The sequence below is a fragment of the Drosophila takahashii genome, chromosome 3L (genome assembly GCF_030179915.1).
Source record: "Drosophila takahashii strain IR98-3 E-12201 chromosome 3L, DtakHiC1v2, whole genome shotgun sequence".
Taxonomy (NCBI): domain Eukaryota; kingdom Metazoa; phylum Arthropoda; class Insecta; order Diptera; family Drosophilidae; genus Drosophila; species Drosophila takahashii.
This window is the reverse complement of record NC_091680.1, coordinates 26,069,610-26,097,535: the sequence shown is the minus strand read 5'-3', so window position 1 is coordinate 26,097,535 and position 27,926 is coordinate 26,069,610. Positions and strand designations below refer to the sequence as shown.

Here is a 27,926-nt window from a genome sequence, read left to right as displayed (position 1 = left end):
AGCAATCAAAATTGTTTATATATCTATCTCCCTCGCACTCTTTAGCTGAGTTACGATTAGATAGTCGGGACACCAACCCGAGTACAGCGTTAGCACTCCCTTTAGCTGAGTGACGGGTATTAGATAGTCGGGACACCAACCCGACTATAGCGTTCTCTCTTGTTTTTATAGTAATTGTACATGTAGGATCAGCTAAAATTCCGTGGCTAAAATAGATAATGCAATGAAAATCCCAGCTAAAACAAAAGCCAAAAATACGAAATAGATTTAAGCCGCCAAATTAAATTTCTTTGCTTTGGTAATAAACATTCTCTTTATTTACAAAAACAAGGGACCGAAAGTAACAGTTCGTGTAATTTGTATTTTATAAGGAGTTTTTCATTTAGTTTGTTTAATTTTTATGCACTTTTTAGTCAGGGTTAAAATATATTTTATTTTAAAAATTTACTTTTTTTAAATAGTTTGTATAAAAAAAATTAAAATCAGACCTTTGATAAATAAAATAAATGTTAAAAAACGGATGTTAGTTTAGGCCTTAGTGTCAGACCTTTGATAAAAAAAATAAAAGTTAAAAACGAATGTTAGTTTAGGTCACTGTTAAAAAAAAAAACTTTTAAAAAAACATAAATGAATTCATAACTTTTCGAACTAGAAACTCGATTCCAAGGAAAAAATATTTTATTTGCTTTACAAATTTTACAACAAAACAAAATTAAAATCAGACCTTTGATAAAAATATAAAAGTTAAAAAACGAACGTTAGTTTAGACCTTAGTGTCAGACCTTTGATAAAAAAAATACAAACTAAAAACGAATGTTAGTTTAGGTCACTGTTAAAAATAACAAATTTTTTAAAATACATAAATGAATTCATAACTTTTTGAACTAGAAACTCGATTCCGAAAAATTTTTATAGAATATAAAAATTAATTTTTTGGCTATAAAAATCTCTTGAAAGACCGTTCACCGGTGAACTTTTTTGTGATAGGCAAGATGCTTCCTATTCTCAAAGTACAACGGACAAAAAGAACATTTGTGTTTACCGCCTTCCTTATGAGTAAGAAAATGTTCTGTAAGAAGTGAGTTTCGACTAAAAGTCTGTGGACAGTGAGGACATTTTTTTGGCCGGTCCTCAGTGTACATCATATTGTGCCATTCATGTTTTACGCATGGAGAACCTTTGTACTTGTGGGATCCCTCAGTGTGTTCCAGGATGTGGTTCTTCAGAGAGGACTTATGGGAATAGGGCTTACAACATTGCGGACACTTGAAAAAACCGGTAACGTGTGTTATCAGATGCTGATTGAGACTACTTGCATATGCAAAGGATTTCGAGCAATGAGAACACTGGTGCGGCCGTTCCTTAGAGTGACTTATAAGGTGAAGTTCAAGTTTCCTCGCAGATGAAAAGGTTTTCGGACAGTAAGAACACTGCTTCCGCTCCGTGTGAGTTAGAAGATGTCTCCAAAGTCTCCATGAATTGGAAACGGTCCTCGGGCAATAAGGACATTTGTTGTCGGGGGCTTCTTCCGATTTAGAGGTTTTCTTGGGTTGAGAACTATTCAAACTGCAGTCCTTATTCTCAGAATCATTTTCTATCTTCACTTGGCTGTAAATTTCTTCAAATTCAAATTCTATATCCGATGCGTCTTCTTCAATAGGTTCGTTTTTCACTTGAATGTTGAACAGGTCAACATGCTTGTCCTTTATGCTTTCTTTATTCCCTTCTAAATCTTCGGTAAATTCTCCTTTATTTAATGAGGGTTCCGAAACAGAAACTGAGCTGCCACAATCCAAAATATCGAGTACTTTCTTGTCCTTCTTCTCGTCCCAAATAAACTCCGCCAACTCTTCGTCCTCATCCAGGAACTCTTTCTTAATGTCTTCTTCCTTCACTTGAACGTCAGAAAGGTGGGGATTCATTTCTTCTCTCATTCATTTGCTGTAGAGTTTAAATTCGACTTACTTTCAATTTCCCAGGCAAGGTCATCATATTTCCTCAATTATTCTGAAAAATATTGTTGTTAAGTGTATTCTATTGGATAAGAAACGTATTTCTTAAATTTTTGTTATAAATTAACATACTCTTGTTTACTAAAGGTTAGAGATGGAACTAAATTCGATAAATCATCGATACCTCTGGTGTGACCGCAGCATGTTGTCTCTAATATACCACCACGAAATCGTTATTTATTTTTCAAAATTTTGTATAGGTATTAGGGGGATTCCCTAAACTGTTGAATTGCTGAATTGTTGAATTTTGGTCAGCTGTTAATCAGCTGTTCCATACAAAGTCAACTTTCAGAAATTTCAGCAATTCAACAGCCTCGGGGCTGTTGAAAATTTTGTTGAATTGCTGAAAAGCCAGAGTTGTCACCTTTTTTTAAAAGTCGTGGCTACTCTGTAACATTTTCGTATCACCAGCACGCATTATTTATTTTAAAATCAACTTAGAAAGCATATTTGTGGTTCTTTTTACCTTGGTAACACCTTTAGACAGTAACTAGCAATAATAAATCAAATTTTACATGCTTTAAGTTCCGTGAAACTTTTCAACAAATAACAGCTGTTTGAAAATTCAACAGGAACCATTTTGGGTGGTTCCCTTAATTGCTGAAATTTGTTGTTGAATTTTCAACAATTCAGCAACTTAACAGTTTAGGGAATCCCCCTATCATTATAACAATAATATGCAAATTTTCAATAAATTAAAAAAGGCTTAATGTTTACGTTAAACTTTGCTCTTAAATGTCTACCGAATAATGCTTGCTTACATATTTTTAAAATTTTGTATTGCTCGAAAAATTTACCGTCAGATTCAGGGATTATATACATATGAAACTTGTAGGGATAAACATTTTGTTTTATGTTGAGACACATTTTTTACTGAAATGTTCAGATGTTTACATAAAGTTTAAGCTATTGTTAAACAGCTGGCATTAAAGAACTGAGCAGGACACCCTTCTCAACAGCCCCAGTCGCGCGATTCTCTCGGCTCTCTATTTTCTCTCTGATTATTGGTGAGCGGTATGGAGTCTCACCCCCATTTGGGAACATGAACCTACGTCAAGTTCTCCTGCATTGGGGAGCTCTTCGCCGAGTCGAGATCCCGAAAGGACCCCGACCAGATGTCAAGTAACCACCAAAGGAGCAGCATCGTCGTCGCTCTCGCCTACGCATCGTCCTTTACCTTTGCTGGTGTGGGCTCGGTTCGGTTCAGTTCCGTTTAGTTTGCCAATCGCACGAGTTCGATTGCCAAATCGCATGGTTTTTTTAAACAAGCCTAAACTAGACAGCACAGTGATATCTGGGAATGTGTAGGAACGTGGATTAATGTACTGAAAACCATACAAGTGCGCGCAAAAAAGTCGCAATTAAAATTGCATTAAAAATTAAACGAATAGTGTTTGTGTGGGTGTCCGCGATGCGGAAAGTTTCGTCTGTGCCAAATTGGCAAAAGTTAAATGATTAAATCGCCAAGTTTGCCGAATTATGTGAAAGTTTTAATTCGTAAACGAATACTTTGTTCCGGTAGTTGGCAGTGGAGGAAAACCAGCCCGAAAAAGGTAGAAATGTTGCTGAAAATTAAATTAAATTTTGATTTATCGCTGATTGGTTCCTGGTGGGTTGTTTGGCAGGCCATTTGAGTCCGCACACGAAAACAAGAACTCCCAGACGATTATGTATATATTTTCCACATAGGTACACTACAACACATAACTGTAGGTATATATGTATGTTCTGTACGGATCTGTGTAGTATTATGGGCCTCGGGGAGCACTTCCTGCCCTTGTCGCAGTTGTTACGTTTTCTCTATGCTTTTGCTCTCCAACTCACACAGACGGTCATCAAAAAGTCAACAAAAACAATATAAATTATGTTCGTGGAAAGGCCCAAGGAACAGGATGCTACAAAGCCTTGAATGGCTTTTTAGGTCCAATTGGAAATTGAAGTCGAACGAAAACTACATTTTTAAGCAAGAGCAATAAGTTATTAAATCAGTGTTGTAGTATTTTTGGTTACAATTTAAGTGTAATCCAATTATGCATTATGAATGATTTATGAATAAATGTAGATTTTAAATATTTGATCATACTTCTTGATGAAAAGCTACAAAGTTTTAAGATCAAGTTAAAAAAACAATATTAAAAGAAATTGATTTTCATGAATTGAAACATTTGTCAACAATATACAAGTTTAACATTTTTTTTACATTTTAAAATTATGTTTAATTTTTGGAAATACGAATATAAAACTTCCTGACAAACTTATTTTTAAATGTACCTATTAAAAAATGCTACGATCTTGGACAAATAAAACTTAGCAATTTGTTTATTTAAATTTTGCCATTGAAGTTTGTTTTAAACATTTTTAAGTTTTGGTTTCTCTAAATTTCTCACAGAAACGACGAATAGTTCGTATATGGTAGCATACTTTTACGGGCCACAGAGTCCGTAACTTTGATTTTGTGGGAATAGAAATCTGTACGGCCCAGCTGACTTTGGACCTAGTAAAAGACAAAAGCCAAACACACCCATATGTGTCTATATGTAGCCGAAAAATTGTAAAACTTTTATTACCTTAGAGCAGGACACTCTCCGAAGGGAAAACGGAAAGTGCTAAAATATATTGCACGTATGCACGTGCATGTGTGCCCGACTCTCTGAGAGTGTGTGTGTGTTTGTGATTTGTGTGCGTCTACGGGTCCTCTTTCGCTGTGTGTAACCTACATTTTAAACGGCATCGGCGACACATAAGAAGCCAAAAGCCGTGGCCCTAACCAAGTGGGCGGGAATCGGGGGGCGGCGAGGCTTTTCGGCATATATATGTAAATTTGCCTTTATCAGTGCCTAAAAGTAGGAGCCCACACACACGCACACGAGTGCAGTCTTATGTGTCCGCAAAGTCTTATGTACCGCTAGATTTAACGGTACTCTCTGGGGGCAGGCGCGCGGCTCTCTCTCTAACTTTCTCTTTTAAGAGACAGGGAGAGAATGAGAGAGCCGAGCTGCGGCGATGCAGAAATGCAGGATGATGTTTGCGTTCGTTGCTTCCGTTGCCGTTACTGTAAAACTGCCCCTCTCCCTCCCATCCCCTCTCAAGTCCTTGCACACACACACAGGAGCTCAAAGCGGTGCGTTCATTCACATCGCCGTTGCAAGTGTGTGCACTTAAAAAATTGGTTATTTTGGATTTAATTGAAGAAAAAAAGTAAGAAATATTAATATAAATAAACTAATACATAATATAGTGTTCAATTTATTTTGTACCTTATCAAAAATATGTTTCTTTTGGTATCTGATATGTCTTTACTCTTCAAGAAATCAGTTTTCCGTTCTTAGTTTTTAGTTAGTTTTATAACAGTTTTTAGTTTTTCATGTCGAAATATACATGTTATTGTTAACTAAAAATAATATTTATACCATAACAAGAGTTATTAAAAAGAGGGTAAGGTGTTTATTATGGTACTTGGTATTTATAGAACTCAATTATCAAAAGTTTTAAAATAAATATATTATTATAATAAAACGTATTTAAAATAGAAATTGGAAAATCGCTTTTTTTAGTGTATACCGTATACCGTGTCCACTAAGCCCCTGTCTATCTTTCCCTTCGCCTTACAATCCGTGACGCTTGTTATTGGACTTGCATTTCCGCTATTCGCCTCAGCCGGTGAAAATTTATATTCAAAGTGCTGGAGTGGCGGAATTGCATTATGCACATTTTAATGGTTCGCCGAGACATAAAAATATCTCGCACTTACATAAATTGCTCTGCTCTTTGCTAGTTACTCGCTCACTTTCTCCTAGTCCTTTCCTTCTGGCCCTCCGAAAAACCAACAGCTTTTAAACGTGTCTGTAATTACATAAACATTTTTCCCACCGCCAGGTTAGAAATATGCACGTATTTTTGTTTGCCAACTAAATGCCTTGTTAGAGAAATTTTCTTTCGAGTGCGGAAACTTTTAGTTTACCCTGCTTTCTCCCGCTGCGAAGGAATGGAAAATAAATTGCCCTCAAGGAAATGCAAATTGTTTTTCAAATTATACATTCCGCAAGGAGGAAGTTTATGTCTTTGTTGGGCGTTTAAGATTGTTATCAAAAAGTGAGCAATGGAAGATTCTAAAAAAGTTTGATGGATGGCCTGTTTAAGCCTGAAGATATCAGTTAAGATAGTAAATATCTGACAGAAATAATTGGTTTAATTTAATTTTATTGATTTGATTTTAATTAAAATCGGGCTTAAAAAAGGTTTTTCTTTGTTAGCTTTATCAGATTAACAATGAAAACATCTCACAACAAAACTTAATTTTCACAGAAAATCCCTACTAAGTTCCGAAAAGTCCAAAACAGATTTAACACGCGCCTTGCTACTTGAAATTTTCGTTGCAAAACATGTAAATGTCAAAAGCAGTATCTCCAATCTGACGATCTGCTTCTCAACCATTCCCATCAACGTCAGCACACCTACAATCAGCATATATCTGGCACTTGCCATCATCATCATCGTAAGTGCCAACAAGACCAACACCACCGACCGACGCCATCCTCGCCGTTATCATCCTCAGAGCCAAACACATATTCCATTATAATTCCCGCTGCTACGTCCCACTCGTATCCCACTTCTGGCTATTTTTATGCCATTTCTGCATTGTTCATTGTTTAGCGCACATTATCGCATTTTCCTCTTAAGGCATCAGCCACAGATATTACAGCAGCCATATCCTCCGCCTGCACCTTCCTTGGGTTCTATGTCAGCCCACCGTCAGCAATTGTAAATGGTGTTAGCAGAGTATATAATGCCATCCACGGGGATATACCCTTTAGATTCCTCTTAAAAGATTGGGGAGCTTAAAAAACGGAAAGATTTAAATGGAAAAATTAAAATAGATGATGTGTAAAATATGAATAAGTTAGGGAACATTTTTTTAAATGAAAACTAGTTAGTTTGCATCGCACATAAACAAAAATATTTTGTATAACAAAAGTTGTTCCCCCCTTCCTAACTTATTTTCATTATTTATTTATATTATACAAAATGTCCTTACCATGTACACTTTATAATTTATAAATGTTAGATTATCCAATATTTGTTTGAAACCTATATACAATCATTATTAATTCGAAAATTTCCCCCTCAAAAAATGAGAGTATCGAATCAAGGTTTCAAAGAAATCTGTTATGAAATACTAATATTTTTGAGGAGAGTTTTGAACTTACCTACCTCCCTGATGTTTGCCCAACGATTATTTATTAACCATTTCCTGGCGTGATATTATTTTTTATAAGGATGACCTATGATTCCCTGCGGAACCCACTAACCCGTCAATACCCTCTTCATCTGGGTTGGGTTGTAGGGGGGAAACTAAAACGATGATTCAGATTGTTGCCACACTTGGCTCACTAAGCTGCCGCAGCGGGTGTCATACTAGGATATGTGTGTGTGGCTATATCTGTATATGTTCTGCCACCAACACACTGACAGGCTGGTATCTCTCTCGGGCATACAAACACTTGGATGCGGAGTGGCTTTTATGTGCGCCGCAGTGCACTGGATACACGGGATTTCTGTTGGCAATGCCACTGCCAGAATGTCGGCTTTGAAATCGAAAACAAAGGACCCATTGTGGCAGCCGATGGCGGTGTCTGCTCCTCCCTTTTTGTTATCCTTTCGCCATTAAACAATTGTCGCCTGTGCGCATCAGTAATTAAGTGTCCCTGTGCATTTATGTGTATATGTATGGGGGCATAATTACTATTTATAGATGCTATTGGCTTTCGTCTAAGAACAACCAAAAAAGGGCCAAGCGCATTAATATGCAAATGCTAAACCCTAAAACTATGCTGCAAAAAGTAAAGATGGCTTAAAATTGTAAAATATACTTTACCTGTCTGCCACAAGGTTAAGCTTATAGGCTTGGGTGTTACAACCGCTTTTTTTATTGAGTTTAGTGCAAGATTTGTTTCTAACGTTTGAGTTTAATATATAAAGAAGGCTTAGATCTTGAATTAATCAAAAAAGTTATTGTAAAAATTTCATTTATGTTCCATGGCAAAATGTTGTAAGTTAAAGTTAATCTGGAATTTGTCTGGGACTACATCATTTCGAAATTTGTTGTGTAGATATTAAAATATTTTCTATAACTCTCATTAGAGTTTCGTTAGCCATACTTTTTTGTTGGAGAACCTTACGTTACTCCGAATTTAAGCTTTTTAACTATTTTAAACTGATATTAATGAAACTTTTTTTTAATAAGCCGGATGTCTAATGTGAGATAGGTTTCATTTATTAGTTCGGTTTACATTTCTTTTAAACTGTAACAACATTATAGCTTTGAATGGAATTCTTCTGGTTAACCGGTGCGCCTCCGTTTATTGGTGGCAGCATTGGTCTTCTTCTTGGCGACCACAGGTGAATTCTTCTTGGCGGCCACAGGTGTATTCTTCTTGGCGGCTACAGGTGTTTGCCTTTTGGCAGCGGCTTTCTTACGTTGGGGAGCAGCGGTGGTTCTTCTTGGAGCTACGGTGGTGCGCCTGCGCCGCCTATTCCGTCGAGCTGCGTTTTTCTTGGCATTGTTTGCCTTGGATGAAGGTGACTTGGCGGCCTCACCGGTGGAGGAGTTGTCCTCCGAGGCACTATCTTCAGAACTTTCCGGGGAAACTTCATCTGAAGTTTCATCTCCATCTGAAGTGTCATCACTGCTGTCCTGTACTGAACCAGAATCGGTGGGTGTGGATGAATCATCATCATAATAAGAATAATCTTCATCGGAGTAGTCGTAGTCGTAGCTGGTGTCATTAGCACCCGCCACATAGGCAACCATTATGGCCAGGCTTAATACCAGCAACAGCTTCATTTCAGCGAGAGTCAACGAACAGATAGGTAACCTTAAATACAAACTTCTGAGGTGAAAAGACTTTAACACTGGGTATTTATAGTTTTTTTCTTGTCAGAAGAAATATAAAAATATATAAAGCTTTTTTACATTTTTTTTATCTATGTACATACGGACAATGTACATATTTGTTTTTCAATTCATCTTTTTTGTTTTCGGTGGCTTAGAACACCTGTGTGTGCGCTATTTCATTGTATAACATTTTTGGGTTGCTGAAAGTGGATTTTAAGAAATTAAAAAATGAATTAGAATAAGGAAAACAAATATGGGAGCATTGAAAATGAGCCAAGGTTAAAGTACTACGGCTCAACCCTTTATTGTTTAAACTTTTTCATTTAAAAGAAGAAAACAATTAAGTAATATGACGCAATATAATTTGTTTGGATTTTTTATTTTTACATTGTTTTTATTTTCAACTTTTTGGTCTGTCCTCCCTAACCGCGACTTTGCCGCATTGCTAAATTTTAATGCATCTTGGCTCATCGAGCTCTCCCTCTGCTGACTCTTAAGGCTTCTAATTTGCCTATATTAAGAACTGCGAGCATCTTACACAATCCGTTTAGCCGCTAGGGCCATAAACATCAATGCCCGATAATATAAATTTACAAGAATTAATCTATATTAAATAAATTTAATATATTTGTTTAGTCTACTTTTAAATTTGTTCCAGACATTGGTTTCTATTTCAATGACCCCGCTTCAAGTATTCGAGTTTTTTTTTTGAATTGAAACATTGGTTATTAAATAAGACTTTTTAGCGAAAACTTTAATGTTACTGAGCAGTCGATTTTACTATTGTTTATGGATGAAATAAATACAATGGTCAATCAGGGAGTAAAACATGTATTTTTTTTATTATTAAAAGATGTCTAAAGACACCATTAATATTTTCATAATTTTTGAGTATGGTAATGTAAGTTGGATTTATCCGGAGCGCCTGCGCTTGTTGGCCACAGCATTTGTCCGCTTCTTGTTGGCGGCAACAGGTGCTCGCTTCCTAGACGCCTGTTTTTTGTTTTTCTTCGCAGCGCTGGCGTTACGTCGTTTGGGTGTTGACTTTTTCTTGTTATTTCTATTATTTTTGCGCCCGTTACCTCTCTTATTTTTTTTTGTTTTCGAAGCAGCAGGGGCTACCTCGTTTTCGGAGTCGTCATTATCAGAAGAACTGCCGTCATCAGAATCGTTTCCACTATCGGTATCAGTATTGCTTCCGGTATCGTCTTCAGCAGCTCCGTCGTCTACTGAAGTATTATCTTCGGAGTCATTTGTAGTATCTGCAGTATCATCTGCAGTATCATCGGCAGTATCATCGGCAGTATCATCGGCAGTATCATCGGCAGTGTCATCGGCAGTATCATCGGCAGTATCATCTACAGATTCGTCCTCAGAAGAGGAATTCTCACTAGTTTGTGCCACTGCCACGTGGGCGATGAATACAGCCAATGCCAGGACCAGTAGAAGTTTCATTTTCGTCTCTGGAAGATTTCGTGATCTAACTGAAGAAAGCACAACCTACTGGTTTTTATACTCGCCCCAGCATTTGTGTTTCATTTTCATAAATTAAGAGCAAATATTGTTAAATAAAATAAGTAAATACGCAAATGTTTCGTTAGTTTACTTTTCGCCAGCTGTGTATGACTTTTCTTGATTATCAATTTGTTTTAGAATTGGTGCATGATTGTGTTTAACCGTATGTGACCCGTAAAGTACTAATAAAATGCGCAATTTTCTTTGTAAGAAAAGGGTCTAAAGAAAAACTTCAAGTTGAGTGGATACCTCGTGTATTTCTCATATTTAACATTCATAAAGGCAATCATTTTTAAACGGTTAATATGGGTGACTATTTAATGTGCTGGCACGCATTGCTCAAATTACTTATGGTTATTTTGAGTACAAGCACAAATTTATATGTTTGACCTTTTCCGTGCAATTCCAGCTTTGGATAACGAGCCGAGGCGGGGCAGAAAGAAGACCCAGATTTGCAAAGTTCGTGCCATAAATCTGCTGTTTGCATGGAATTAATACTCAACTAGGAGGGGGAGGCCAAAGGAGGTGCTGCACATGCAACACACATTAGTGGGTCACTCGAAGATGATGACGCTGCTGACCGCAACCGCAGGAACAGCAAAAGCAAAAGCAAGAACAACCAGAGTCGTTTTGTGGCAGCGGGGGAAAATTATATAAAATTATCATGCAGGGCAGGCAGCTAGCTGGTTGGCCACTCGACAGCGGCAGGCGGGACAAGGCTGAACATCAGCAGAATCAGAAGCAAGAGCTAATGGCGACGTATACGTAATATGCGCCATGACGTATACGTAATGTGCACCGGGGTTTGGCCAATTTGTCCAAGCGAGCGAGAACCACTGAGCCAACGGAAACGAAAGCACGGACACAAAAACAGAAACCCGAGCTGCAAACTATAACTAAAACTGAAACTGTTAACGACGGCAACGAAACTTCTTGGCCAAATGGCGAAAGTTTTCAAACAATTGCGAATGTGTTGAGAAGACCGGCAGCCGGTGCAAAAATGACAAAATGGCGAAGTTAACGTTGCCCTGTCTACTGCGGCGATTGCAGCTGGTGGCGCTGCAATTGCAACTGCAACTGCAGCCACAACAACAACAACAGCAGCAGCAACAGCAACCTCCACACGGTTGCCACTTGATGACCATGCAACTGGGCCAGGCCGTGCTCCTCTACGGCTGCCTACTGCTGCTCCACGCCTCCGTATCCGCCTCTGTCCTGGCCTCGTCCTCGACGGACGCGGCTGTCCTTCCAGCACTGGCGAATCTCTCCACCACAGTGGACCTGGATGGATCGCCGACTCAGCAACAGCATGAGCTTCTCGAGAAACGCACGCGGAAGCGCGATGCCGCCAATGTGCCTGACGATGACGAATATGGCAGTTATCCGGACGATGTCGACGACTTGGAGGCCTTGCTTAATAATAAGTCAGGTGAGTGCCCTAATCATTGGCAAACGTCAGTTTTCAAACATCTCAATCAGTCTTTAGTTTCAAAGAACTTTTTATTGTTTAATTCTATTATTCTAATGGAAAAACTATTGAAAGCTATTTTAGTCTTATACATATCAAATATTAAGAAACATATAATTGTGATTTAGTGTTTTAACTTTGAAGTAACAAAAAAAAAATGTTTTTTAATTGAGAAAACTAAAATAATTTTTTTAAAGTGCTAAATAAAGAGATTTTGAAAATAAGGTCTGTTTGTTGGAGCACTTTTTAAAGTCAGTAAATCGAATTCGTACTTCTAACTTTTAGAAACTATTTATTGTTGTGCATTTAAACAATTTTAGTTCGTTTTAAATTGACTCCATTTTAAAAGAACTCAGACTAAATAACAATAAGAAGCTATAGGCTCTTCGAACAATCGCATTTCACCTAATTTTAAATTAACTGGGCACAAAGCGACCTTTATCGGTCTGAGCCCTTTTTGTATGCAAAACGGGTATCCCAACTTTCACGCTGAAAGTGTTCCAGCTTACTCAAAATGGGTAGTTTCGGAAAAAATTAATAGCTCTTCTCCTGACTGTTTATGTTTAATATTTTAATCATTTTGCCAATTTAATTTAGACCGGTTTTAATTTTTTTATGGAATTTAAAAAAAAGGGTACAGGTACTTTTTTGGTGAAAAATTATACAGCTTAAAATTGGCTTAAGTCTGGCTTGCAATGTTTTTTTGTCACTAAAAATAACTACACAAACTTTTTTGTGGAAAAGTTCTAAGAAAGTCGATTGTTTCAACTTACAGACCTCTCCCCTAAAAAATAAAATGAATGAATTTACATTTTATCACGAATTTTTGGAACTTGACATGATATAATATGATGCAAAATATTTTTAGTTATATATAAAAAGCCACAAATTCTGCCAAAATATAAATTCCCTGTAGTTTATAAATAAGAATATTTACTGCGAAAAACTTATCTGTACACGCCTTTGTGTAATCCCATTTCGAAAATGAATATTTGTGGCTGCAGCTGCAAACACAAATAAATGAAAACTGTGTTGATAATGCACTTGGCACAGGGCTGCGTTTCGTTAGTTTGCATTGACCTTTGGTCAGTGCGGAGTCCCAAACCGAAAACCCCAGAGAGGGTGATAGCCATAAATTGCACAACATCCACTCGCCACGCTGCTCCTTCGTTGTTGTTAAACTTTTATTTTTGGCCACCTGGCACTGCATCTGCCGCACAGCTGCAGGACTCGCATCCTGACTAAAGGACCATCATACCGTGCAGTATGATTCACGGACTCATCCATTTTATTTTGGTCATGATGCGGGAATTACAAAATACCGCAGCAAAGGATGGTGGCAAAGAGGAGGTCGTCGGGTTTAAGGAGTGTCAAAGAACAACCCAGTCCATGTGCAAGCATAAATTAATATGCGATTTTAATGGAATTGAAATAAATATTCTATTTAAATAAACAAATAAATAAATGGAAATTTCTCAACGGTGTTGTAAAGATAACATGGACTTAGGGTAATTGGCTTAACATAACTATTATCACAAATCAACACTTAACACTTGAAAATAAAATTTATTTATTACCCTGATCCAATTATTTGTGAAATTCATATGCAACCAGATAATGGCATTTAATATGTAGACACTTAAACTGTACACTCAAAAAAAAAACAGCCCGAAATCGCCATTAAATCAAGAAATTCGCCATGAATTTCAGTCGATGGCGATTTACCGTATTTTTTAGAAAGGAATTTTCTAAAATTTAGAAAAAAATTTCTGAAAAGCAGAAATACTTTTCTAAAATCAAGAAAAATTGCCATAAAATTGTGAAAAATTTCCTTAAATCCAGAAAGTACTTTTCTTGAAAATAGAATTTTTTTTCTTAAAATAAGAAATGACTTTCTTTATTTTCAGAAAATTTTATTTATTTTAATAAAATGTATACATATTTATTCTACTATTTTATTTCCTAAACAAGAAAGAGAAAAGAAAATAAAAAGGATGAAAAGAAAATTATTAATATTTCCTAAACAAAAAAGGAAAACAAAACAAAAAAAATAAAAATAAGATAATGAATATTTCCTAAAGAAAAAAGAGAAAAGAAAACAAAAAAAGATAAAAATTACATTTTAAATATTTCCTAAACAAAAAAGAGAAAAGAAAACAAAATAGATAAAAATTATTAATATTAATATTAAGTAGGTATTTAATATATTACCTATTATTAAAATTTACTTACTTACTGCCAAATTATCAACAATACCTGAAATTGAAATTATTCCTGCAATCGAAAATAAAAATTAATATTAGAGAAGGATGGTATTTGCGGCCTGCAATAGTATGCCCTATGCTTACCATAAATTTTCACACACTTACCAAATTTATATTTAAATTTATTTAAATTGCTTACCTATTAATTGCCTCTTAGAGGGATCGCACTTTAACTTTCTTAAATAGGCTCAACACAAACTTATTACTTTGAATGCTCATCCAAAACTGAGCACAAGGGTTCAAGATGCAGCGCAACGCAAGCAACCCTCTCGCGAGAGACTGCATTTCCAAAACAACAACGCAATAAAAGTTACAGCTACGCACAAGAAAATTCTCGATCATACGCACAAACACACATAAACATATACATACATACGCCACAAACTGTCGTCGCAACGCGCCGCGGACTAACCCCTTGTCTTCCTCTATTTCCTTTCGAAGAATGAGAAGCATAAAAGAAATACAAAAAGTTTTTCTTAAATCTATGGTGATTTTCTAATTCTACTTTTTTGTTTTCAAGAAAACATTTTTTTTTAATTCAGAAAAATTCTTAAAATTTACAAAAATTTACCGTATTTTTTATGGCGACTTTCTAGATTCTAGGAAGGGCTGAAGTACATTTTTTCTTAATTTAATGGCGAAATCGCCATTAATTTAGGAAAACTTTTGGAGAGCAAACTAGGAAAAAACACCATTGATTTAAGAAAAAAAATAATTTTTCTAAATTTTAGAAAGGTTTTTCATAAAATTCTGTTTTTATGGTCTTTTTTCCTAGATTCAAGAAAACCATTTCTAAAATTCAGAAAATTTTCTAAGATTAAGAAAAAATTTCATTTTATGGCGATTTTCTAAAATTTAGGAAAAAAAATTTTTTGAGTGTATAAATGACGTTTTCTCTGTGCCAAATTATTGTTCAAAAAATTGCAACTTACAAACATACAAAAGTAAAATTCCAACCAAACAGAATATATTTATTTCTAAAGTTAGCTCTGCGATGAATTCGTAACTTCGTTACGAAAGTTGATATCTGAATATTTGAATGTTGAAGGTGCAATTGTCACTAGTTTTTTCCCCATTTAGAGGTATTTTAGTTTTATTTAGTAAATAGTCACAAAATATATTCGAATGACAATCAATTTGCTTTAAATTAAATTGATTCATTAATTCTGACCCAACAATGGTTTTAAATTAATAACTTTGTTAGCCCATTTCTAAAGCTCAATAAGAAATTAAATTATTCGGCAGAGTTGTGTTCATTTTCATTGTCCCGGATTTATTTAATTTGCATTCTTTTATGCTTGGCTTAATTGTTAATGCAAATTGGCTTTGCGCATTGCAGCTAAGGGGAAATATATTGGAGCGCCGTGCAACGAGCTGAAGTGTGACGTCAAGCTGCTGCACGTGTCCTGCGACAAGGAGTCGCAAACCTGCAGCTGTGAACGCAATTATCCCGTGCAGCTCGGACTGATAAAGGGTTGCGCCAAACGTAAGTGGATAAGCTATAAGACAATGGCTCCCTTCAACTCCCACGCAATATAAACATAAATGTAATCCTCACTCGGCAGCTAAAAAACTGGGCGATCAGTGTTTCTACGATGAAACATGCATCTACAACGACGAGAACTCCCTTTGTGTTCAGGTGCGGCACAACGCGATGTGCCAATGTGCCAGCGGATTTCACTCCGTTAGCTATGTGAAGCCAACGCGCCGCGTCTTCTGCACTCCAGGTACGATATCTTACCAAAATAAATGTATAATAATAAATTGCTATAATTATGAGATAATAATATACGGGGGTGACACAGAAATCGAGCAGTGTGGCACCCACGATATAGGTATATTTATTGTTTAAGAACCTTTCATACAACCAACGCAATTTGTTTTTTTTGGTCTGTTTCAAAATATCCGATTGTGTACAAGGAATACGAGGTGTTACTCAAATCACCAAAGCCTATAGAAGTATTTCCATTTTTATTTAACTTAAACATCGATCCAAAGATTATAAGACACATAGATGGGACTTCTTACGTTCTAATACAATTTGTACTGGTATCTAACCTCAGGCTATATCTTTTACCTAAATACAATTCTCGTGGCAATTATCTCTGTCCACATTTAATCACAGATATAGTAGAAAAATGAAACACTGATTTTCAACAGAAATAAACAATATCTCTTTCCAGATCTCAGCGAACTGAGTTCGGATCTGCCCACTTTGCTGGGCGTCTCCACGGGCATAGCCGTACTGGCCGGTCTCATCTGCATGGTGCTGCATCTGTTCAGCAAAACGAAGTACCCGAGGCATCGAAATTACGGAGACGCCAGCATTCCGCCGCCTATTCTCTATTCCAGCGATACAGGTAAGCTGGACTTAAATCTTGATGCCCAAAAATATCATTTATACATTTATATTTGCTTGGAATTTTTATTTACCATTATTGTAATTACTTATGAGTACAAATTTTACAAAGCACAAGGATAATTGTCAAAAATAGTTTTAGGTTTTTCTATTGTATTTCAATATTTAACTTTCCTTGTGGTTTTTGGTTCTCCTGAAATACTCTCTCTGACTTACTGATCGATTGCCTTGATTTCAGGGATTCCGCTCACCGTTCACTCGGCGCGTCCGTCGTCGCGTTCCAGCATCCGGTCGACGGGATCGATTGGATCCTACGGCAACCGACGTGCCTCGTCCGGCGGACTGGGCGGGGGAGCCGCCGGAGGAGGCGTGGCAGGCGGGGCCGGCGGAGGAGGCGCGGCAGGAAGCGGCTCGAAGGGCATCCTGGTGTCGACGTCTCGAACAGGTGCGGCTAGATCGGCCGCCATATTGCTCATATCGTGTCACATAGCGGCGGTGTCCAAACAGAATTCCCGGGCCTCGTCGCGGCACACATCCGGAGCGGGCTGCAGCCAGCATTCCCGGGACGATCTCGATGAAGGTGGTGGCGGAGGTGGAGGTGGCGGTGGGAGTGGGAGCGGGTGCCGCAGCTGCGAGAGCACGGTCTCGATGAACCGCCAACTGCAGAAGCAACTGAACCACCAGCGGCATCTGCTCAGCTTCGAGCTGTCGCCGGCGAGGTCGCGGAATCAGGATAGATTTAGGACATTGTTGGGCATGAATGGCATTGACAATTTTGGGGGCAATGAGGATGAGGACGATGAGTGCGGGCCGCATAGCATAGATCCCAGCACAACAGTCCCTCATGCACATGCCCATGTCCATGCCCACGATAGCGATCCGGCTGATCCTGGTGGTGGTGGCTTCGGCTACGGCTTCGGCTATGGTGTGGCTGGTGGTTACGGCGATGCCGACACCAATGGCGGCGACTCCAGCGGCGGATTCGCCACTGGCGCCGAGCTGCATCACCTGCAAATTGGCGCACTGCCCACGCCGGCGAGTGAAACGCCACGATTTGCGGTAAATCAACTCAAACATCAGTCATCCCGCATCCATTGTTCGATCGTGTGGTCTGCTCATCCCCATTCGCATTCCGTATCCACCAAGTCCACCCCAAACAGTTCTACATTACAACAGAAACAAGTTCGACTATTTGCTAAATCGTATCTGTTCAATCGTTGCATCCTCTCCCGGTTAGAGATACTTTAAAGTGCTAGCCCTTATAGTTTGTATTGTATTTCTTATATCTGTTCATTCCGAAAATCTATCCGTCTTTAGGTACAACATTTAAAATGTTAAGAATTATGGTTTAAACGCCCAGTTACCAAAAGACTGCCATAAATTGTTATTCATTATTTTACTTTTACCACCCTCTTTTATTCATAACTAATTTTTTACCAGTAAGTTTTTTCTTTATGAAAATGCTAGTGAAATTCATTATAGAAATTAACTAAATCAGTTGGATAAAAAACTCGGTTTTTTGCTCAAATGTTTTGTGTTCATTAACATGACCTAATTTAATACTTTTTTCAGAACTTAATAATAATTTTACAAATGTCGAGTCAAAGTCCTCCCCCGCATAATTATCAGACTCTGTGTGAAAAACATGACTCATGAGCCATAATTAAATCTCGCAAATTGAGTTATTCATGCAATCTCATATCGTTAATTCAGCTCAGTTTACTTACAGTTGAAACTTAATTTGTGTACATTGGCGTTGGTTATCCTTACTCCCCTGCTTGTCTATTTAGTGTTTAAATTGCCAACTCTGTCTAGTTAAAAACGATAAACAACAAACAATTTTTGCGTTTTCTTGATGATCGATGTTAAATGTGCTCCCGAGCTCCCTCTGTTTCCAAATAAAAAGTTGTTACATTGTTTTACTTTCTCTATCGTTACCAAAACACACACAGAACACAACGCAACACACGCGCACTAAGCCACGAAATAATTTTTGAGATTCTATTGAAACTATATAAGTGATAACACCAATAAATAACTGAGAGGACAATTAAAGCATCTGATATATGAATAATGATTGTTAGAAACCACATATTTTAAGGATGATGACATATACATTTCGACAAGATGATATTGAAGCAATATGGCGGTGACTATGTTCAAAGAAAATCCTCCCCAACTTACACAAAAAACAAAATAATAATATAGCATAACCGTACACGATTTTCTAGCTAATATATTCAACTAATGCAAATTAAGAAAATTATGCCACACACTTACATAGACACAGTAACACACACAATTGCAATTGCATGCATCCTGCCAGCAGCAAAGGACACTTGTCTGCCGGCAGGATTCTTTACGCCACTCAACCTCCTGACAGGCTGACCTTTGCCTGAACTTATTCGGTTGAGTCCCCAAAGTATCCACACCCTGACACACTCACTCACACACACCCGAATCGATAAACGATATGAAAATTTTCTTCTATATATGTTAATCCCGCAACTTTATATGTGAATGTCCTTCGCTTCTCGTTCTTCTTCTTCTACTTTTCTTCCTGTGCGCCTTGAATTTTCAACTAAAGATGACTGCATTTTGAAACAAACAAACTTTTCATGTATAAAGTTTCTGTTTATCTTCATTCTTATCCCATAGACTGGTTAAAGTTTTGATTATTATACGTCAGCATTTTGTGACTAGATCTAGGTCAATGGTCGTGATTGTACCACTTGGCGTATGAGTGATGTTTACATATACATTTAATACAAGAAAGTGGCAGGATCTTCATTAAAACACTTTGTATTTTTTAACTAAAAAAACAACTAACATATTTTAAATCATTTACGGGTTCCTTATAAAGTTAACGAACTAAAAGAAGATAATAAATGGGGAACAGCACTTAACTCATAATACATAAGATGTAAGATACATAAGGACAGTAAGAGATATGAAAAGGGGTCACAATTTTACTTAATAAAACGACCAAAATGGGAAGCCTATATTTTAAAGATTTCTATTAAAGGGTCTTCAGCTGCTCGCACTCGCTTAGTTTGCTTTCCAATCGCTTCGGAATGATCTTTCGCTGTGGCTATGCATCTCTGTCTACTTTCTTTCACATATATCTTACTACTATCTTTCTGTCCGCCGTTTCTTCTAACCAAAACGCTTCGATACTCACTCAGTTTTGATACAGCAACCCCATCCGAATATCCCATTCCGAATCACCTGGCTGACACCTGTATTTCGGTTGCTTCGATTTTAGGTTCTCGAAGACCAAGTCTAGCGTCGGTGCACAGCACCAGTTCCTCGGTGCGCAGCTACAGCATGATGCGCTTCGAGAAGGAGACGCAACAGAAGGAAATCCGTCAGGAGATGAAGTTGCGACTGGCCCGCTTGCAGCAGCAGCAGCATCTTACACAGAACAAGCCACAGATCGTCATCGGCGAGGCGTTGATGCAACACGGCGCCCTCAGTCGCGTCACCATGGCCACGCCCAGTCCCCTAACGCCCAACTCACTGGACGAGCTGCTGCCGTCGCTGGATGAAAATCAGGAGGTGAGTTACGATCCTTTGGTGTAGAAAGTAATCATTTGTTTAATAAATTCATCTCTTGCTAAAGAATTCGCCGAATGAGTTAAATACTGATTTAAAAAAAGGATTATTTGAAAAATGAAAAAAAAATAGGCGAAGTGATGGCCGTGCTGAAGAATTCGCGTATAAAGTTTGATCGATTTGAACCCCTCATTCGGCTTAACTCGTTTGTGGAATTGGCAACAAATAATGTATAGTTCAAATGTAATTTTGGTATATCAAGATCTTCCGTCCACCTCAATCCATCTTTATCCACAGTATCCTCCCAGACTGGAGACGACGTTGAAGCAGTTCATACAGCCTCAGGTTGGAGGAGCAGGTTCCTCCGGAGCTGGAGCCGCCTTGAGGGCAGCTGCTTCCCAATCATCCCCGGGCAGTTCGAATGGATATCACGGCCCCTGCAGCTCTTCGACTGAGGCCCTCTAAAGTTAGTTCGTGCATAAGTAGGCCCAAGTTTAAATTAGCTCGTAAGTAATCAAAAATGTATCATCTAAGTAATCTGCGTAGTAGGCAAGGAGTTGCGTTATGAGCCCGTTGCTAATTAAATTGAATTCAAATTGAACGTCAAACGTGTTGTAGTCAGCTTAGATTATGTGTAACATAGTAAGTAACCCAACTAGGTTAAGCCTAGAACTAATTCTAAGTCATAAGTGAGTTCCCAAATTAGACAGCCTTTGTGTGTATCATAATACGTAGGAGCTAGTCGAAACATTTTGTACGTGTGTGTATATTGTCATACAATTTTTGTAGAAGTTATACAAGCGAGAATCCAGCTATTGACAAAGAGCAGGCTGGGCCAAGTGGAAGGGGTTCCGAAAATTGGTGCTGACCGATTAGAATCGCTGATGAAGAATTGATAAGCCACTTGGCCTTTCACTTATGTAGATCAACATGAATTGATTAGCTTAAATTAGTCTAGTGTTTATCGTTAGCGTGAGATAGTACTGATAAAATATACGCAAGATGAATTTATACAAAATCGGTTTATACAACAGTAGTTTCTTGTACATTGTACTCATAATGACAACTGTATCGGAATATGCCAGATTGTTCTAGCTAAATCAATAATTATGTTAAGCCATCGCCACGAAATAAATCAAAAAGTGTTAATATATCAAGTTAGGACAATTTAAGTGAGCGACGAAGAGGTATTTTGTTCTTTGTAGGAATAGAAATCTTTAACGCACATTCCTATTGCTGGAGGTGCAAAGTCAATTTTAGTTTACGACTTACGAATTTTTCTACAGAGGCGTTTCAAGTGAATACAATAATCGAAAATGTGTAGATCAAATGTACATTACTTACTCGATGGTAATATTATTTAATATTTGATACCAAGGTTGTTGACTGTAGTTGATGTTCTCTACATCGTTTGGTTCCATGATTTATTGTATCCTATCTATAGATCCGTTCTCAATAGTACGAAATACAGCAGCTATTCAAAAATCGTTACATATACACCTATACAAGCATATACATAAGTGTATGCATATTTGTACTTAACTATGCTATACATACGATGAGTAGACACATATCTGGAGTTCAGTGTTGGTTGATGTTGGGAGTAAATAGAAATAAATGCAATTTTGTGTTTTCAACAACCCATGGCCTTTTACTTCTTTCAGATCGTAATGGATTTGATCAATACTTCAGGTGGAAGATACTCTTCAGTAGAAAAATCTTTTCGGGATGTAGAAAAATAAAATGTATTTACACGAGAAATTTATTTTTATTTTGACCTATAAGGGATTCAAAAAATTGGCTAAATTTGGATGGGATTTTTCGAGTTTCTAGGGATAACAAACAAATTTGAAATCAACTGGAGGAACCGAACAGGAAGTGGTCCACTCTGTTTTCAATTTATTAATCCACCTCCTCGATGGTGGGACCAGATCCCCCAGATGCCCCCGGATTCGAGCCGCCGGTTGGAGGCGGAGGTGGAGCCATTCCAGCGCCCTGATAAAGCCGCGTGATGATCGGGCTGCAAATCCTCTCCAGCTCCTGCTGCTTGTGCTCGAACTCCTGCCGTTCTGCCAGTTGATTGGCGTCCAACCAGGAAATTGTCTCGCTGGAGTGCTGCTGAATGGTCTCCCGATCCGCAGGACTGATGCGGCTGCGCAGCTGGTCATCGTCCAGGGTGGAGCGCAGCTGGAAGCAATAGGACTCCAGCTGGTTCTTGGCGTTGATCCGGTCTCGCTGCTGCTCATCCGCCTGCCGGTAAGCCTCCGCATCGTTGACCATCCGCTCGATGTCCTCCTTGGAGAGACGCCCCTTGTCGTTGGTGATGGTGATGCGGTTCTCCTTGCCCGTCGACTTCTCCAGCGCCGTCACGTTGAGTATGCCGTTGGCGTCGATGTCAAAGGTCACCTCCACCTGGGGCACTCCACGGGGAGCCGGCGGAATAGCCGACAGCTCGAATTTGCCCAGGCTGTTGTTGTCCCGCGTCATTGCCCGCTCACCCTCGAACACCTGGATGAGCACACCCGGCTGGTTGTCCGCGTAGGTGGTGAAGATCTGCGTCTGCTTGGTCGGTATGGTGGTGTTCCTTTTGATCAGCGTCGTCATCACTCCGCCAGCGGTCTCAATGCCCAGCGACAGAGGCGTCACGTCCAGCAGGAGCAGATCCTGCACAGCCTCCGACTTGTCGCCATGGAGGATTGCCGCCTGCACGGCGGCTCCATAGGCCACCGCCTCGTCGGGATTGATCGACTTGTTCAGCTCCTTGCCGTTGAAGAAGTCCTGCAGCAGGCGCTGAACCTTGGGAATCCTGGTGGAGCCCCCAACCAGGACGATATCGTGGATCTGGCCCTTGTCCATCTTGGCGTCGCGCAGAGCCTTGGCCACCGGCTCCATGGTGCCCCGGAACAGATCCCCGTTCAGCTCCTCGAAGCGGGCCCGAGTCACCGAAGTGTAGAAGTCCACGCCCTCGAAGAGCGAGTCGATCTCGATGCTGGCCTGCGTGGACGAGGAGAGGGTGCGCTTGGCCCTTTCGCAGGCGGTGCGCAGGCGCCGCAATGCCCGCTTGTTCTGGCCCAGATCCCGCTTGTGCTTGCGCTGGAACTCCTGCACGAAGTGGTTCACCAGCCGGTTGTCGAAGTCCTCGCCACCGAGATGGGTGTCGCCGGCGGTGGCCTTCACCTCGAAGATCCCGTCTTCGATGGTCAGCACCGAAACGTCGAAGGTTCCGCCGCCCAGGTCAAAGATCAGGACATTCCGCTCGCTGGTGCCCTGCTTGTCCAGTCCGTAGGCTATGGCCGCCGCCGTCGGCTCGTTGATGATGCGCAGGACATTCAATCCCGCGATGGCACCCGCGTCCTTGGTCGCCTGCCGCTGGGAGTCGTTGAAGTAGGCCGGCACGGTGACCACTGCATCCGTTACAGAGCCGCCCAGGTAGGCCTCCGCCGTCTCGCGCATTTTGGTCAGCACCATCGAGGACACCTCCTCCGGATAGAAGCTCTTCCGCTCGCCCTTGTACTCCACCCGGATGCGGGGCTTTCCGTTCTCGGCGAAGACCTCGAAGGGCCAGTGCTTCATGTCCGACTGGACGGTGGCGTCGTCGAAGCGGCGACCAATCAGCCGCTTGGCATCTGCAAGTCAGAATCACTCGGTCAGAATCCAATGAAACAACATCGGCGCACTTGGACAACAGATTCGCTTTATTAGCTAACATTTAGGGGGTGGCATTTAGGGAGGGTGTGTGGTGTTGAGTCTGGTAATTGGATTTGTATTGTGTGTCTGGGCAGGTCTAGGCTTTCTAGGCTTTCTAGGCGGATTTCTATGCGGACCCTGAGACTGAAATGAAAGTACAAAAAGAGAAAGAAGACTTGCATTAGATCTGCTCAGCAAATCTCTCGGATGGCAGCATGGAAATGGGTGCAGAAAGGACTAAAAACGGATGCTGAATAGCTGTTTACAAAGATGCTGATATAACTTGTTATTGGAAAGAAGAACTCTATTAAAGGGATTACCAAATCTTTAAGTTCCTCTCTCAGTGTTGCTCGAAAATCCAAGTGTTTTACGATCATATTCATGGACTATTGACTAAATTTCTGTCATCCCAAAAAATACACTTTTTTTTTATAACCTACACTCAAAAAAAAATTTTAGAAAATCGCCTATGGATTTGCTTTACTGGCGATTTTTTTCTATATTTCTGGAATATTTCTTGAATTTAATGAATTTTGATTAATTGGAAGAAAATTTTCTTTACCAGTAGAAAATTTTTTTATTTTAAAGAAAAAAATCGCCAGTGAAGCAAATCCATAGGCGATTTTCTAAAATTCAGGGCGATTCATTTTCTGAGTGTACTCTATCTGAATTCTTGAAATTAATGTTTAAATATCAATAGTACAAAAATCTTTGGTTTGAAGATATGTAGATTTTTCTAATTATTATATCCATCCATGCTGCCATCACTCAGCTTGAAAAACAGGACAGGTAAGCCAAAAAAAACAGGGAAAAAAGGATAAAAAATTTAAAATAGGACAAAAAAAAGGACAAAAGTAAATGCGCCTCCATTTTTGTTTTTACCAATGGGTTATATATTTACTTATATTAAATGGATTTTATATTAAATTCAATTATATAAAGATCTACTGCGCCCGACTTACAACCTTCTTTGTTTGATCATTTTACCATGGTAAATTTTTGTGCGTATACGTAATAATCTAAAATTATTAAAATAATAAAAGCATTTCAAGTAACTATATTGGTAATACAAAAAAATTCAATATCTGCGTCAAACCCGAATAAGAGTCGTTCAAATCTGAAATTTTTTCTAACAAAAAAGCAGGGCGTAAAAATTTAGCAATTTTTTGGTACAGAAAAAAATGTACTATAAAGAAAATTCATCGACTGCTTTACGTCTCTTTGATAATTTGTATAAGAAATTATTTTTTAAGTGCCGAGCTGTAAGAATGATGGTTAAAAAGGCGTTTTAGCATATGATAACAGGTTTATACACTTTCGACTAGCAAAAATAACCTTATCTTTAAAAAAAGGAAAGATTTCCGGATAGGGGATGTTTAAAATTTTTTCCGGATAAAGCCGTTAAAAAAAGGACAGATCTGTCCGGAAAGAGGACAAAATGGCAGCACTGATTATATCATTCCTTTAGAAGCTTCGACTTTCAGAAAACATAATAGAGAAATTTCTGCGACATTCCGCAGCCAGCATGAAAAATATTTATGCGAAAGCAAACGCTTCTGACAATCCATAACAACTTGCACTGAGACTTATTTTCATTATTTTAGCCGACACAAATGATGCCAATAAACATGGCAACCGTTTTTGTTGGCACGGACCGAACTTGGATGCCATTGGGAGGACGGGGAGCCGCATCATCAAAGAGGCCGCAAGAACTGACACAACAAGTGGAGGTGTCACTAGACCAGATTGATGGTGGGAAAACCGGAGGGGATGGGTGTAGACTTCAGTGGGAGGGAAGACTCTCTCGCAATTGGGAGGAAAATCGTTCGGCTGAGATGCGACTGCATTTTGGCGCCAGCGAGTGAGAATTTCTTTAAATAAACCCAAAGCGAGATAATAAACAAAATGTGCGCACAGTTCATTCATGAAAATGTTGCCAGTAATTAAATGAGATCGCTGCGAGTCCCAGGCAGAGATTGCAAGGCAAGGACACTGTGGACATGGGACTCACCGAAAATCGTGTTGTTGGGATTCATGGCCACCTGGTTCTTGGCCGCATCGCCGATCAGACGCTCCGACTCCGTGAACGCCACATAGCTGGGCGTGGTGCGATTGCCCTGGTCGTTGGCGATGATCTCCACCTTGCCATGCTGAAAGACGCCGACACACGAGTACGTGGTACCAAGATCAATGCCAACCGCTGGTAATTTGGGCATCTCGGCTGTGGCTTTAATTAGACCCCACCACCACGTCAAGGTCCCACAGAGAGATCGAGAACGAGGCGAGGCGAGACGAATCGGATTCGGAATCGAAAATGAAATTAAAATCACAGTCTCCCCTTTTGGGCTGATTACACAACGGAGTCGATCCTCACCCAAATCCCCCAGGCAGTCAGCGCTAGTCCTTTAGAATGCGAAGCGATAGAGGTACAGGGAGATGATCAGGAACAGCAGCACGAAGGTCAAGACTCGGAAGAATTCGAGCGCCTTCTCTCTTTGCAGCTCCACAGCGTCTTCCGTTTATCCTCACGTTGCCACAATGAAATCCAATTCCAATCCTGCTCCCGACCTTGCTTTGTGGGGGGTTCTCTTGAGGATTTCTCGAGGATTTCTCGCTGGGAGATTGCAAGATGCACGCGCCACGAATGCCACCAGACAACTGGCGGGCCGAGTGTTGCGACAACCGATCCCTTGCCAAAATCGTTCGATCATCGACGATGCTCATGCTCTGCAACATAACATCGGTGCTATTCGGTTCTGGGATCGATTAAGATGTCTTACCTGGCAATAAGTTGATCTACATCTAGTAATAATCTAAAAAATCGAAGCTATGCTGAGGAGATTTATCTTTGTGCGGCGAAGACCTACGTCACCTTAAGACAAAAATAAAATGATTAATTAGAAAAATTAATCTCTTAAGCCTGGTACTCAGAGACCAAAGAAAATGCTCAAACAGAGAAACTAAAGAAATTCTAAATAAAACAAGAAAGGAAGCTAAATTCGGCCAGCCGAAGCTTATATACCCTTGCAGATCATTCCTATTAATTAACAAATCGCAAAAATGTTCAATTTTCTAATATTTCTCATTAATTTTCCGATCGTTCCTATGGCAGCTATATGATATAGTCGTCCGATTTTGATCAAATTAAAATTAAAATTCGAAAATATTTAAAAAGAGTTATATCCTAGAGTAGAAGATAATACAATAAAAACCAAAGAAGCTAGAATGTATTTCCTATTACTTTTCCATTAATTTTCCGATCGTTCCTATGGCAGCTATATGATATAGTAGTCCGATTTTTTAAATAATTAATTCGAAATTCAGAAATATTTAAAAAATAACATCCCCAAAAGTAGAAGGTAATATTTCAAAAAACACCGAAGCTAGAATTTTTTGAAGTTTTTTTCTTCCGATCCTTCCTATGGGAGCTATAAGATATAGTTGTCCGATCCGGTCGGCTCCGACATATATACTACCTGCAATAGAAAGAAGACTTTTGCGAAAGTTTCGTCCCGATAGCTCAAAAACTGAGAGACTAGTTTGCGTAGAAACAGACAGACGGACAGACGGTCAGACGGACAGACGGACAGACGGACGGACAGACGGACAGACGGACATGGCTAGATCGACTCGTCTTGTGATGCTGATCAAGAATATATATACTTTATGGGGTCGGAAACGTCTCCTTCACTGCGTTGAAAACTTCTGACTGAAATCATAATACCCTCTGCAAGGGTATAAACAGAAAATTCATATTGTGTTTGGTATTTAAGTACTTTTGTTCTAAATTAATATATTGGTCTTGGGATACCCTTCCATTTTATATTGTTTGTGCAATTAATCAGCAATAAGCAATTTGAATCGCTGCTTTTATAATAGTGAATAATTCAAAGCATTTTTTAAAGGAAGATTTATAAAGGTAAACTTAATTTTCTTAAAAAAAAACTTAAGAACCTTTACAACAGATACATACATATTAAGTTTAATTTTAAAATAATTTCCGCATTTACAGCTGCCAATAAAAAAATGTTAAAAGCTAATAAAGCCAGTCAAAGTCAAGGTTGTACATCGAGCTAAGAATTGATCTATTACCACAGACTCTGCAGGTTGCGACCTTGCAAACAGATGTTTTCGATGTTTGTTTGCATACAGCACAAAACTTACATCCAGA

General features: G+C 39.1%; 5 protein-coding genes across 8 annotated transcripts; 1 reads left to right on the top strand and 4 right to left on the bottom strand.

Annotated features, from left to right (window-relative positions):
• Positions 1–732: 732 nt before the first annotated feature.
• LOC138913159 (zinc finger protein 575-like) lies at positions 733–2,105 on the bottom strand. 2 transcript variants are annotated; one of them, XM_070215748.1, is made up of 3 exons: positions 2,085–2,104; positions 1,966–2,007; positions 733–1,894 (listed from the first exon to the last, which is right to left on the bottom strand). In XM_070215748.1, coding segments are annotated over exons 2-3 (933 nt in total). In that variant the 5' UTR covers positions 1,967–2,007; positions 2,085–2,104; the 3' UTR covers positions 733–962. The 2 variants fall into 2 exon arrangements, with proteins under 2 accessions (XP_070071849.1, XP_070071848.1); XM_070215747.1 differs by having other exon boundaries at positions 733–2,007; positions 2,085–2,105.
• A 6,177-nt stretch (positions 2,106–8,282) lies between these two features.
• LOC108063141 (pre-intermoult gene 1 protein) lies at positions 8,283–8,888 on the bottom strand. The gene has a single exon (XM_017150123.3). It carries the CDS (start codon positions 8,854–8,856, stop codon positions 8,353–8,355), a length of 504 nt encoding a protein of 167 aa, XP_017005612.1. The 5' UTR covers positions 8,857–8,888; the 3' UTR covers positions 8,283–8,352.
• An 834-nt stretch (positions 8,889–9,722) lies between these two features.
• Positions 9,723–10,400, bottom strand: LOC108063175 (pre-intermoult gene 1 protein). The gene has a single exon (XM_017150173.3). It carries the CDS (start codon positions 10,360–10,362, stop codon positions 9,820–9,822), a length of 543 nt encoding a protein of 180 aa, XP_017005662.2. The 5' UTR covers positions 10,363–10,400; the 3' UTR covers positions 9,723–9,819.
• Positions 10,401–10,817: 417 nt separating this feature from the next.
• Positions 10,818–21,689, top strand: LOC108063174 (uncharacterized). Of its 2 annotated transcripts, XM_017150171.3 has the most exons (7): positions 10,818–11,851; positions 15,494–15,640; positions 15,720–15,881; positions 16,338–16,514; positions 16,752–16,958; positions 19,779–20,071; positions 20,366–21,689. In XM_017150171.3, the coding sequence occupies exons 1-7, from the start codon at positions 11,431–11,433 to the stop codon at positions 20,531–20,533; spliced, it is 1,575 nt and encodes a 524-aa protein (XP_017005660.2). In that variant the 5' UTR covers positions 10,818–11,430; the 3' UTR covers positions 20,534–21,689. The 2 variants fall into 2 exon arrangements, with proteins under 2 accessions (XP_017005660.2, XP_017005659.2); XM_017150170.3 differs by lacking the exon at positions 20,366–21,689 and having other exon boundaries at positions 16,752–17,572; positions 19,779–19,890.
• A 127-nt stretch (positions 21,690–21,816) lies between these two features.
• Positions 21,817–26,666, bottom strand: Hsc70-1 (Heat shock protein 70 cognate 1). Of its 2 annotated transcripts, XM_070214742.1 has the most exons (4): positions 26,536–26,666; positions 26,130–26,482; positions 25,767–25,976; positions 21,817–23,694 (listed from the first exon to the last, which is right to left on the bottom strand). In XM_070214742.1, exons 3-4 carry the CDS (start codon positions 25,969–25,971, stop codon positions 21,971–21,973), a joined length of 1,929 nt encoding a protein of 642 aa, XP_070070843.1. In that variant the 5' UTR covers positions 25,972–25,976; positions 26,130–26,482; positions 26,536–26,666; the 3' UTR covers positions 21,817–21,970. The 2 variants fall into 2 exon arrangements, with proteins under 2 accessions (XP_070070843.1, XP_017005658.2); XM_017150169.3 differs by lacking the exons at positions 26,130–26,482; positions 26,536–26,666 and having other exon boundaries at positions 25,767–26,095.
• Between the last annotated feature and the right edge of the window lie 1,260 nt (positions 26,667–27,926).

Excerpts from the sequence above, each read along its gene's own strand:
- LOC138913159 (XM_070215747.1), bottom strand. The coding sequence starts at position 1,934 with ATGAGAGAAGAAATGAATCCCCACCTTTCTGACGTTCAAGTGAAGGAA.
- LOC108063174 (XM_017150170.3), top strand. The coding sequence starts at position 11,431 with ATGGCGAAGTTAACGTTGCCCTGTCTACTGCGGCGATTGCAGCTGGTG. Across the intron at positions 15,641-15,719 it reads GATAAAGGGTTGCGCCAAAC|CTAAAAAACTGGGCGATCAG; the intron begins GTAAGTGGATAA and ends CTCACTCGGCAG. Across the intron at positions 17,573-19,778 it reads GTGAAACGCCACGATTTGCG|GTTCTCGAAGACCAAGTCTA; the intron begins GTAAATCAACTC and ends CTTCGATTTTAG.
- Hsc70-1 (XM_070214742.1), bottom strand. The coding sequence starts at position 25,971 with ATGCCCAAATTACCAGCGGTTGGCATTGATCTTGGTACCACGTACTCG. Across the intron at positions 23,695-25,766 it reads TCCCAACAACACGATTTTCG|ATGCCAAGCGGCTGATTGGT; the intron begins GTGAGTCCCATG and ends TCTGACTTGCAG.
- LOC108063175 (XM_017150173.3), bottom strand. The coding sequence starts at position 10,362 with ATGAAACTTCTACTGGTCCTGGCATTGGCTGTATTCATCGCCCACGTG.
- LOC108063141 (XM_017150123.3), bottom strand. The coding sequence starts at position 8,856 with ATGAAGCTGTTGCTGGTATTAAGCCTGGCCATAATGGTTGCCTATGTG.